The sequence below is a fragment of the Erythranthe guttata genome, chromosome 7 (genome assembly GCF_056151865.1).
Source record: "Erythranthe guttata isolate IM_541 chromosome 7, IM_541, whole genome shotgun sequence".
Taxonomy (NCBI): domain Eukaryota; kingdom Viridiplantae; phylum Streptophyta; class Magnoliopsida; order Lamiales; family Phrymaceae; genus Erythranthe; species Erythranthe guttata.
Window position 1 is genome coordinate 5988858 of NC_142539.1, and position 13189 is coordinate 6002046.

Here is a 13189-nt window from a genome sequence, read left to right on the forward strand (position 1 = left end):
TGTGCAAGGAAATACTTCCAACAAATGTGGAATTATATCGGCGAAAAATCAGCAGCGCCCCTTTATGCGGACGTTGTAATGTGGAGGAAGAAACGATTATGCATGTACTGCTCCGATGTCATGGCATGGAGGAGGCCTGAGGCTCTCTTCCTTTTAACGAAACATTGCATGCAAATTCGACGTCACCATGGCGATGGCTTTGTGAATTACATCGGGTTATGGGTGAAGATAATTTTTTCACAGCAATGATCATGGCATGGAAAGCATGGGAAAGGCGAAACCAGGCTGTGAAGGGGGAACCGGTCTTGAGTGCTAGAGATATGACGCGTTGGTGTTGTGAGTATCGAGCAAACTTCCAAGCAGCCCATCCTCTTACTGGTCTACGTCCAAACCCGCGTCACCCTAGCGTTTGGACCCTACCGCCGCATGGGACCCTCAAACTTAACTTCGATGCCGCTCTACCTAAGGGAGGAAGAGAGGTTTCATTTGCAGTTGTGGCGAGAGATGATGCGGGGATGTGTGTTGGCTGGTCTTCTAGCGGTTGAAGGGGAGGCGCTGGCGGCGCTTCGAGCACTTGCTTTTGCTAAGGAAAGGGACTGGCATGCCATTGTGCTGGAAGGGGACTGTCTCCAAGTCATAATGGCTCTTCGCGAGGGTAACTGTGAATCGACAACTTTTGGTGGCATCATCGAGGAATGTCGAAAGTTAGCTTTATTTTTTCAATCGATTTCCTTTAATTTTATAAAACGCTCGGGCAATAGATTGGATCATGAGCTAGCGAATTTCTCTTTTTTAGCTTGTAATAATCCGATGGAAGGTGTTCACCTCCCCTCGAACTTGGCTGAGTTTGCCTAGTGATATTTCTTTTTCCATCAAAACAAAAAAGTATATACAAATATATACAAGATTATAAAAGCTATTTAAGTAAGAGTGCTAGAGTTAAGGCTAAGATTTACGTAGCATGGTTGTGGGAACTGTTACATTTTTATTTTGGCCAGCTAAGAATCGTTTGATTTTATTGATTGATGGATTCATCCGTTACACAATAGACATAATAAAAGAATAGTGACTTTTCAAATGAATGATGTCTTTTATTGAACAATCACATAAATATTTCATAACTATTCTGACGACAAGAAAATATAAATATTGATGGTAGTTAATTCAAACGACTGGGCCGAATTAGATTATTGGGTATTTTATTTCTCTTAATTTGGGCTGATCATTGTAAATAATTCGTTCACAATTGGGTTGGGCCTTTGTATAAGCAGAGGAGGTCGGTTCAAGAATAAGAGCTTGGCTGCACCTAGGGGTTAAAGTCGGATGGATCGAATCGGAATTAGCCTTTTCGGAAAATTTCCAAAAAAATTCAGAAGTATAAAATCAATTCCAATTCCAATTCCAAATTTTTCGGAATCTAAAAATTCATTCTAATTCCAAAAGGCCCGGAAATTTCGGAATTTCGGAAAAAAAAATCGGAAATCGCATAAGTTTTAAAATTTCAAAACTTAGCCGAAATTTTATGAAATTTTCATAAATTTTCGAAAATAAGAACATCCACGTCGATAAAAGTAAAACTAATAACTACTGAATTTCAGTTCAAAAAAATAAATAAAGATAAACACAACATAATATCCAATAAAACTTCTAACAACAATTCATTATGTCAAAATCCTAAAACAAAACTTCTAGGTGTATTTTTCGGAAAATAAGTATTATATAATATATACTATTTATAGGTGTATGTTTCGGAAAAAAATCGGAATTCTTCGGAATTAAATCGGATCGGAAATCGGAAATTCCAAATTTATTTTATATAATTCCAATTCCAATCCAAAAAAATGGAAAATTTTGGAAATCGGAATTTCGGAAGTCGGAATGAAAAAAGTTGTTCCAAAATCGAAACTTTTCAGATCGGAACCGGCGAAAATTGGAAAATTCGTTCCAACTTGCACCCCTAGCTGCACCTAACAGGACGGTTACATTCGGCCTAAGACTTTTTATTCATGAAAATTACCATAGAATTTAGGTTTCTTAAATTAAGAGCAACTTCAATGGTAGGTATTAAAATGAGGCCTTTAAACCCTTAATTGATGTTTGAAATAATATTTTGCTACTTGGAAAAAACTTATATGCTCCAACCCGTAGGAATAAAATAAATTATTTTATTTTTAAAAATGTATTAAACATAAATTAATAGATATATTTGGTCCCTATTCCATAGGAATTTGTTAGAAATTTATTTTTTTTACGTTGAAATTGCAGTTCCTAATTTCTAGGAATATTTGATACTTGGTTTTTTTGGGTGCATTTTTGCACCTCTATGAGATAAAGTATCAAAAAGACTAACCCTTTAATGCTTCCGTTGGAGAAGAAATTTTAATTTTTGGGAATCAAAATGGAAGTTTATCATTTAATACTCCATTTGATTCCCCCATTGGAGTTGCTCTAAAGATATAGAAATTTGAGGTAAATCCGGGTTTCCAGTTTATTAAGAAATATAAATTAGGTTAAATTACAGTTACCATCATGTTAAAGAATGTAAATTAGGTTAAATTACAGTTACCATCATGTTAAAGAATGTAAATTACGATAAATCTTGAATTGCGATTAGGGTTTTCTCGTGGCACCTTAGTCTCTACTATTATGAGACTTAGGGCTCACTGTAAACAATACGAAATATATTAAATAATACACATTTCTTCTCATAAATTGTCTTCTTGCTTTCTTTCATGGCGGAGAATAATTTTCCATATATTTTCGGATGTATTTAAGAAACCGTTTGTGGAGGAATCTTGACTTAAACTTTTGGTTGAGATGATCATTCAACATGATATCAGAGTCAGACCAAAAGAAAAATCATATGTTCGAATCTCACTCCCACTCATATAAAATGTTTAAAGTGCAAGAATTCAAATATAATTCTCATCCTACACAGCCACACATTATAGTACAATTTTCCTAATCCTAAATTCTAACATAGGGATAAAAAACACAATCCTGTAAGAACCATACCAAACATAAAGTATATGATCCCTATGCTCTCTTATTCCATTCTAGCAGTAAAACTTGTCCTCATGCACAAAAGTTTCTTGGTTCTTCAGCTATATATATATATATATATATATATATATATATATATATATAAGATCACAACTGTACAAATTCTTTTGTACATTCTCCCTAACTTATATATCCACATGGCAGCAGAATTGTTTAAATTGCACCCACAAGTTTCTAAAAACAAAAAAGAAAAAAAAAAAAGAGAAGGGAACAACATTGTTATTGCCAAAGACAGTTCCTACAAGAGTGTGACATCTATATATATATAAATCTCAATTACAACATATAGAAAAACATTCCAAGAATTATCCGAAAATGAAGAGCCACCACTTTCTGATAATTTCATTCCCAATACAAGGCCATATCAACCCCATTCTCCAGCTAGCCAAGAACCTCGCCCGCCTCGGCGCTAAGGTTACGTTCGCCACCACCGACCGCATCCTCCACCTCCTCCAAGATTCTCTCCCGATACTCCACCGCCTTTCCTATGCCTCCTTTTCCGACGGCCACAACCACGAAGAAGAAAAAGGAAAAACCACCAAATCCACTACCGACTACATGGCGGAGATGAAACGGGCCGGGTCGGAAAATCTGACCCGAATCCTCCAAGAGTCCCTCGACGGACCCGAACCGGTGACGTGTCTAGTCTATAGCCTCCTCCTCCCTTGGGCGGCGGCGGTTGCGCGTGACATGCAAATCCCGTCTGCTTTTCTTTCCATACAGTGCGCCAACGCTTTCGCCATTTATCATCGATTCTCCAAACCCCATAATGAAATAATTGACCCCGTGGATGTACTACAAGATTTGCCTCTCTTCTCTTCGAGTGATTTGCCGACTTTTCTCTTGCCCGATAACCCAATGTATTCGTTCATGAAACCTATGATGATTGAACACATGCAAGAACTCGAAAAGGACCCGAAACCACTTGTTCTTCTCAACACATTCGAAGAGCTAGAACAAGACGCAATCGAATCACTCAAAACCAAGAATATCAATGCGATTACCATAGGCCCGTTAATCCCATCGGCTTTCTCCGATGGGAACGACTCGACCGACAAATCCTTCGGTGGCGATTTGTTCATCACCAAGAAAGAAGACTATTTGAAGTGGCTCGATACGAAGCCGGAGAATTCCGTCGTATATGTTGCATTTGGAAGTTTAGTGATGATGAACAAAGACCAAAAAATCGAGATTTTGCATGGATTAGTGGAAAGCAAGAGACCCTTTTTGTGGGTCATAAGATCGTCATCATCGGATAGTGTAGACGAAACCGAGACGAAGAAAATGATCGATAATAGTGATATTGGAGAAAATGGGATGATAGTTGAATGGTGTGCACAAATGGAAGTGCTAAGCCATAAGTCTATAGGTTGCTTTGTGACACATTGTGGGTGGAACTCGACTTTGGAGGGTTTGATTTGTGGGGTTCCGTTTATTTGTTGCCCGCATTTTTCCGATCAACCGACGAACGCTAAGCTCGTGGAGGAGGTGTGGGGCACAGGGGTGAGAGCAAGAGCAAATGGAGAGGTTTTGATAGAGAGAGAAGAATTCAAGAAATGTTTGGATGTTGTGATGGGAGAAGGTGATAGAGGTAGAGAGATGAGAAGAAATGCTTTGAAATGGAGAGGCTTGGCCTTGGAGGCTGTCAAGGAGAATGGGTCTTCATATATTAATTTGAAAAGGTTTTTGGAATAAACTCCCTAGGCTTGTAAAAGTTCATTTCCAATTTTTAAAGTGTTTGGAAGCGTTATGGAATTTATTTTGCTTTCATTTTCGAGAAATATGTTTTTGGTGAATACTTTGAGAATGAAAATAATGTCTGTTTATATTTTGAAATGAGACAAAATACAGTTTATCAGTCAAATCATATTTAAGAATGTTACAAAAATGTAATTTAGAAGAAAACTTTGAAAGATGAAGTAATATATTTATTTATTTATTAGTGAATACATTTTGTATTGTAGCAGTGACATTATATTTGATGGAGATAAACTTTTGAAATTTTATTGAGAAAATTATTTGAAAATTTTAACAAAAGCGATTTTATTTTGGGGAAACAATGAAAACGAAATAAAAATGCTTCCAAACATAAAAGTTTGTTGTCAAGTTTTCCACCAATTTTCATAAGCTTGATGTCAATTTTCATCACATTTCAAAAATTCGTTGTTAAGTTAAGTTTAGTCAATTGATATACTTCAACCCTTTATAGTCGGAAAGAAGAATGAATCCTTTGTATTGTGTAGAATATAATGACTCCAATGATTCAAATTAAAGCTCGAACAATGGCATACAAGTATTTATGATAGTTCATTGGTTAAATACTACCTTCGAGTAAGATTCAAAGTTATTTTCCTAAGAGTCACAAATAAAAAATGACAATAGTGACAACTCAATTATGACAACATCAAAAGTTGTCTATAAATGCATATCTTAAGGACAATATTTTATGTTGTCACTAATATATCTTTTTGTAATCACTTAATTCTTTTTTATTGTTACTATATAGAGTTAGTGACAAACATATCGACAACATTTTTTGCCTAACCATGTGAAAATAGGTGTCGTCACTCAAAAGATTGCTTTTTGTAATGAGTTGTGACTATTTGCCACAACTGTTCAGATTCTATAAATGGAATCCAAAGTCGACCACTTGAATTACTCCATTCCCAACAATGTTCTTTGGAATTTCTTCTTTCTTTAGCGTGAAAATATTTGTTGTGAATATCATCTTATGTAGTGCTACTATCTCGAAATAAGATCGTTGTATCGTGGGAGACAATTGCTATGAAACCACATTCGAGGGTTCATAATTTCAAGGTTTGTAGTGCTACTATCTCGAAATAAGATCGTTGTATCGTGGGAGACAATTGCTATGAAACTGTGAGCACATGCGATATAAAATTGTCTTGAGGACAATGAATCGAGTTCTTACCTCGATCATTTGCTAAAATCACCGCCGGTTATTATGACCGGGAACAACAAAAAAATTGATAGAGATAAGAATTCAAGAAATGTTTCAATGTTATGATGGGAGAAGGTGATAGGGGTAAATAGATGAGAATAAATGCTTTGAAATGGACAGACTTGGCTTAAGAGGTTGTCAAGGAGAAAAAGGGTCATATAATAATTTGAAAAGGGTTTTGGAATGAAAAGATATATGAAGTTGATTTTTTATTTTTCTAGGGGCAATTTGCTATAGGTCTTCTCTACATTAGATTATATGTGTAAAAGAATCAAATGAATTTTTGAAAAATTGCAGAAACTTAAAAAGGTTAAATTGTAATTTTCTAAAACTTAGTTAAAGAAAAAAAAAAGTTCATCGTCATCGTTCTCACTCCTCTGGTGGCTGGACCCCATCTCCGCCGCCATCTTCTTTTTCTCCATGAAAGGTATGAACGAGATTCCCATGGCTCTTTCAATGGCTCCTTCATTTAAGACGTTTGTTGGGCTAAATACCTAACACGCAAGTGCACGTATCGCAAACAAGTAGTAAAAGTGGACTCGTGACAGTGGGATGATCCCATAGGGAATACTCAAATTATCTAATCCTAAGTACCAAATTATAACAATTATTATTTTTATCCAGCCTACACAAGGTTGTCAAATTTAATCAACTAAATAAATTAAACTAAATATGAAAGCAAATAAACACGAGAATATATCAATAAAAATGGATCTAGGATTTTATCTTCCCCCTATGCGATAATTCTTCACCCAATTAAGCCTCTATCATGCAAGTTACAATTCACGATTATTAACCCGAGACACTCAATTACTCATAACCCGCGGTCGAGTGTATCATGAGTCTATTATTCATAAACGATTCACTATATGTCTATACAAACCAATTATGAATAAAGCATTAAATAACAGGTCTCGTAAACGGCTACCTATGGTATTATCTGTATGTCTACTACAATGCATGCGATTAACATACTCATCCGGTGATAACTACTCGAAGGCTCTTCTATCCTTGTTCCAATTATGCAAACGATCCGTCGATTCAATTCTAACAATAACACATAGCAACATAAATTAGCTAGGTCCATGCACTAAATAAGATCAGATAGAAGAAATAATCATTGAATTTAAACTTGCATAATCTTAGAAAATAGGTTCGAATCACCACATAGGGTTCCAACAAAATCATAGATAAAAAACTTAGCTACTCGTAATTCTTATGATAAACAAAATAGAATAAATAAAATAAATAAGAAAAACTATGTTTGAGTGTTCGTTGATATTCGTTCTTCGCGTTTTGTGGTGTAGAATATCGTTCTAATGGTGTATAGACTTGTTGCTTTTATAGGCTTATCTTGATAAGGAAGTAGTGCAAACCTAATAGGAATCAATTTCCACCACTTTCCCCCATCAGGATTTGTTCTTCTATTTTTGCCATGTTGGAGTCTGAATTTTGGAATGTTGCGTGAATAAGAATTGTAGCACTTGAAATTAGCTTTACAATGCCGCCCAAATCAGCTAATTTGGAGTTCGTATGAGAGACATATGCTCGAAATGGTGGACACTGCCAAAGCTGTGGCGAGATCCCTTCTTCCAATTTGATTTATTTCCTTATTTGCAACTTTTTCCTTTCTTTTTGATATTTTTTCCTTCATGGACACCTAATTCTCGTTTTTCACCTCTAAAACACAAAATCAATTAATTAAAGCACAAATGTAATTAAATCTAAACAAAAGATCCACGTAAAGTAAACGCATTGAGTGTAAAATCTACACTCAACACACCCCCAAACTTGAACATTTGCTTGTTCTCAAGCAATATCTAGCAACTTGCAAAGCAACGAATGCACCTGATCACATAGGTTAATATGGTCAACTTAATGTTTTCAGGACCTGCAATTGTCACGATACTTCTCGAAAATTCACAAGCTTAAAATTCAAAGAAACTTCATTACCATTGCCAAAAACCAAAAATCATAGTGTCGCTTCAAGCATTCAATATTTTTATTCTAAAAATAGAGAAAAAAATATACTTACATAATAATATTCAACTCCAAAGACTCATCGAATTTCTCTACTCCGCTAATATCGAATAATTGAGCTATTGGGATCATTGGAATTTTTTGGCTTTCAATTGTTGGGCTCTTTGGTGCAAGGTAGGAATTATGGTATAAGTGACTACTCTTCTACATTCCATCTTCTCATTATTGAATAAAAAGTTGCATTAAGCAAGATGCTTATGTTTTTTTTTCTTCTTGAATCGAGGTGTTTTCGCTGAGATATGTACATTCGGCTTTTTTTTAAATAATGTTTCACCTCTAAGGACTTATTATCCTATTCAATTCTCAAGAGTTCAAAAGTCTCCACCTTGGCCCTTGAGGGGTATGGTTCGAGTTTTTATTCGAATATTTGTGCATGTCCTCCTTTTCCCTTCTAGTTAGTTCTCTTCTTCTTCTTCTTTCTTTTTTTCCTTTTTTTTTTTTTTTGAGAAGAAGAAGAAAAACGTAACAAATTTTCAACCAAACTCCAAGGGATAATTTATCAAGAAATCTCCATCTAATCTACCCACTTTATTTTGGCTAAAAGAAAGAACACCGTTTCTCCAAGGCACAATCAAGGTTCTAGGGACAATTTCAATAAAAGGTCGGCTTGAAAGGCTCAAACGGTTCAAAGAAGGCCCAGATCACATCACAAATCCGAGTTTGAGAGGGGGATTTTGAACACTAGCAAAAAAACGTCTCTTTTTCTCAAGAAGAGTTTTCTGTATTCTTCTTTTCTCTCCCAGTTTCTCAGTTATATATTTAGAACTGTTCAATTACAAGCCCACCTTGAAAAAGAATTATTAATCCGGGATATATAATAGAAGATTGGAGGTTTTGAGAGCAAAATGATTATTCTCGGATTTTCTGCAGCTGTTGTGGCGTTTTGATCTTTGCGAATTCATCTACTGTTGTATCATCACGTATTTTTAACATGGAGGTTCCTAATCATTCATGGTAGCAACAAATTTCTAAGAAGCTACGCTCGATATCTAGAAGGACGTCGTTCGTGTTTCATGTTGTTGCTCAATTGAAGATGATGTTTGGGACTGTGCCCCAATCCCTATCGTAAGTTCTAGATTCGTTTTTATTTCGCAATTAATAATTTATCATGCAAAACATGATAGAAAATACTTTTTAACCGTAAAAACGAATCTGATTCGAATATATCAATGACGCGCTCATGGGAATTCGGTTGACCAACACAAATAACATAACGCTCTTTGCCAACGAATTAATCAAGCGGCAAGTAGCTTGTTAAATTAGTGCCGACATCAATTGACATATATACCCCGAGTGGGTTATTTCATTTTTGCATGAAATCAATAGCTCTGCACGACTTTGTATTAAAAATTAAAAGTAATGAGTGATGAGATCAGAGCAAATCCGGGATTGAAACAAGATATTGAATAGAAAATAATGGTGCATGTGCCACACTGACATATTAAAAATAAAAAAAAATAAAAAAATAGAAGAAACACATATAAGGTGACGGAAATAGTAAATAAGGTGCACGTGAGATTAATAACTAAAGCCTCGTTTGATTACCTATACTGGATTAGGTGAGATTGGATTAATATTCCACTGACTAATTAATTATTTAGTCAGTAAGATGTTTGATTTGTTAGATTAAATCTTGTATTAAATTTGTTAAATTCCGGTAATAATTGTGAATTGTCTAAAAAGTCTTTTAATTAACTAAATTAAGATATTGTTTTAAGGATAAAATTGTATTTTCCTCTTTTAATCACCCTCTACTAAATTAATCGCAGGGGAAGGGGTGCTACTAATTTAAACAAATAATAGCATTTTATTGCGTGCTTTAAGTGTAGTAGCGGGCTAGAGTAAATTTGTATCTCATCAACCAAACATCTTACTAACCCCTATTATTTAGTTAATAGAGCTTAATAGCATTAAGCAAACGATGGAAAAACAAAAAGAGAAACATTTGTAAGTTGTAAGGCTTAATTCCCTGGAAATATACCATTTTGGCCCTCAAACAAATTAATAGCACTTTGCACCAGAAAAAAAAAAAAAAAAAAAAACAAATAAAAAATAATTTATTGTATTTTGAGGGTGCAAATAGCTATTATTGTTTTTTAAGAGTGCAAAGTGCCAAAAAGCACCATTTCAAGGGTGCAAAATGGGATGAAGCATAAGTGTAGGTATAAAATAGGAGAAGTAGTATTTCATATATGAACTTGCAAAACAGATGAAAATGGAGGTGGAAATAATTTCGAGAGAGATCATCAAACCCTCGTCACCAACACCTCTCAACAAGAGAACCCACAAAATTTCATTACTAGATCAAATTACTCTACCCTTCTTTGTACCTCTCGTGTTATATTACCCAAATCTCCAAAATAGTAATAGTAATAGTAATAGTAATAATAATACAGACGAGACCACGCAAATCCTGAAGAAATCTCTCTCTACAACTCTCTCTCTCTTCTATCCCTTTGCGGGGAGATTCAAAGACACCTTGTCCATCGACTGCAACGACGAAGGCGCCCTTCTCGTAGTTGCCAAATTCAAAAATAACCTGTCGGATTTCCTCAAGAGACCCGACCCGGAAGGCTGCCGGGCCCACATTCCGGATGATCATGTCACGCACGGCGTACCAAGTCCCGGATCTGATATCGCCGTGCTCCAGGTTAACTATTTTCGTTGTGGCGGCATTGCGATTGCCTCGTGTATATCCCACAAGGTAGCCGACGCAGTAACGATTTATTCGTTCATGAAAGCTTGGGCCTCTGCCGCGGCCGCGGCCGGAGGCAGTTTCCCGGAAGCTCGGTTGATCCCGGACTACACGGCATGTTCTTTCTTCCCCCATAACGAGTTCATGCCGGTGGAAGATGAATTTTCCTTTCACGTCGGAAGACAATTCAAGGTGGGGAGAACTATGATGAGGCGCTACGTTTTCGAATCGCCCGCGATATCAGAACTCAGAGCCCAGCTTTTGTCTCCTTCTCCTTCTCCGCGGCGGCCTTCAAGAGTCGAAACCGTGACGGCGTTCTTGTGGAAGTGTTACACAGTCGCTTCGAAAAAATTCAACGCCGGAGACAATAATAAGGTTAACTATGTGACTCACTCGGTCAACTTGAGAAGAAAAGCCGATCCCCCATTTCCCGAAAGTAGCTTCGGCAATTTTGTTTGGCCCGCCGCCATGTCGACTGTCAATGATCAACCACACGCGGACATGATGAAACACTTGTTCAGCAAAGTGCGAAGTGCCATAAGCAACGTGGACGCGGATTTCGTAAAACGAATGCAAGGTTTGTTGATTCCTTTTTCCATTTTTTTTTTATGTTGAGAAACGAGGTTTGTATTTTAAAAGCTACTATATATTAATAGATAATTTAATTTTTTTTTTTTTTTTTTTTTCATGTCTAGTGTTGTTTAATTTTTCGAAAAAGACTTAAATATTATGTGATATTTGTGCTAAATTGAAAAATAAATGTTTAGGGGAAGATGGATATTCCGGTTACTGCAAGAACCTCTACGAAGAGACATTGAATCAAATGCCAGAGAATGGTGATGGTTTGCACATCACAAGTTGGTGCAATTTCGGTTTTTACGGTATAGATTTTGGGTGGGGGAAGCCGACATGGATAACAAAGTGTGACGTGGGACGTAATACCACAGACGTACCGTTCGTCAATTTGCTTTGGCTAATGGACACGAGAGATGGTGATGGAATTGAAGCGTGCTTCGTTATGGATCAGCGCTTCTATGCCGAGTTCGACAAAATTCAAGAGCTCACTCATCTTGCTTCTGTTGATCCTAGTCCCTTTGATATTTGTCCCAAGCAATGGCCAGACTTGATTAATTAACATGTTTAATTAAATAAACGTTCGTTTAATTTTTTATTTATTTATTTATTTATTTTTTCCTTTTCCAAAACGGTTCATTTAATTTGTTGTGTTCAAGTGTTTTAGTAGCTTGGCGAAATTTCTTGTTGATCATATGATGTTTGTGCTAAGTTTGTGGTATTAATGATGTAATGTTGTTCTTGGAGCAGCAGTTTCTCTAAACTGATGTTTTTTTTAGGTTATTATATTTTATTGTTTAGCACTTTATATTAGGATTATATATTAGGGGTTATTTTACATACCCCTAGCCACCAAATAAACTAGGGATAAAATCATTCTTTGATATACCTCCTGGAGAAGCGAAAGTACTATACTACCCCTATATGCAATTTTCGGCCAAACTGCATTAAGCATTTCTGGTCCTGCATTTATCATTTTCGCTAATTTATTTATTATTATAATTATTTTTTTAATAATAACAAACCTGTTTGTTAAATATATATATATATATATATATATATATATATATATATATATATATATATATATATATATATATATATATATATATATATATAATATATATATATATATATATATATATATATATATATATATATATATATATATATATATATATATATTATATATATATATATATATATATATATATATATATATATATATATATATATATTTATTTATTTATTTATTTATTTATTTATTTATTTATTTATTTATTTTTTTTATTTTTTTTATTTTCAAAACAATATGTTTAGTGTACTGAAAATAACTACATGTAATTATGGTACCTATAGTAATTCGTAGTTATGTACGTCTTCTTTCCCCATATTTTTAGTGGATCAACTGTATACACACATGAATACTCGCTTATACAAAAAAAAATCATAAACCCCAACAAAAAATTGCAAAATTCAATATTTTTATTATAAATCACATCAGAACCAATAAAATACAAATCAAAAATACACAAATATATGCATATGTAACTACATGTTACTATATGTATAGTAATGTATACTAATGTATACAGTTTGTTGAACACTGCTTCACATGTAACTTCAACAAAATTTTTGACACCTTCAAGGAGAGGATCAATGACTTTCATTAAGCTGCAATTGCAAAATCAAAACAAAAAAAAAATTACTTTAGTGCAAATCAACAAAATTTGAAGAAACATCAAAACACTCAAAAATCAACAAACACTAAGAGATCGAGATAGAGAGAGAGAGGGGTTATTGCTGGGAAATGCTACATATTTTAATTCAAACAGACAGTGACTCTTCACCCCCTC

General features: G+C 34.9%; 2 protein-coding genes across 2 annotated transcripts; both read left to right on the top strand.

The window, feature by feature from the left end:
- The first annotated feature begins 3378 nt into the window (after positions 1-3378).
- On the top strand, positions 3379-4758 carry LOC105969581 (crocetin glucosyltransferase, chloroplastic). Its single transcript, XM_012994355.2, has one exon. The coding sequence runs from the start codon at positions 3379-3381 to the stop codon at positions 4756-4758; it is 1380 nt and encodes a 459-aa protein (XP_012849809.2).
- Positions 4759-10274: 5516 nt separating this feature from the next.
- Positions 10275-11895, top strand: LOC148769071 (epi-neemfruitin B 7-O-acetyltransferse L7AT-like). Its single transcript, XM_088820216.1, has 2 exons — positions 10275-11337; positions 11528-11895. Exons 1-2 carry the CDS (start codon positions 10275-10277, stop codon positions 11893-11895), a joined length of 1431 nt encoding a protein of 476 aa, XP_088676342.1.
- The last annotated feature ends 1294 nt before the right edge of the window (positions 11896-13189 follow it).

Bases quoted from the DNA above. Each gene is read 5' to 3' on its own strand.
- LOC105969581 (XM_012994355.2), top strand. From the start codon at position 3,379: ATGAAGAGCCACCACTTTCTGATAATTTCATTCCCAATACAAGGCCAT.
- LOC148769071 (XM_088820216.1), top strand. From the start codon at position 10,275: ATGAAAATGGAGGTGGAAATAATTTCGAGAGAGATCATCAAACCCTCG. The intron at 11,338-11,527 runs GTTTGTTGATTC...ATAAATGTTTAG, and splicing joins TTTCGTAAAACGAATGCAAG to GGGAAGATGGATATTCCGGT.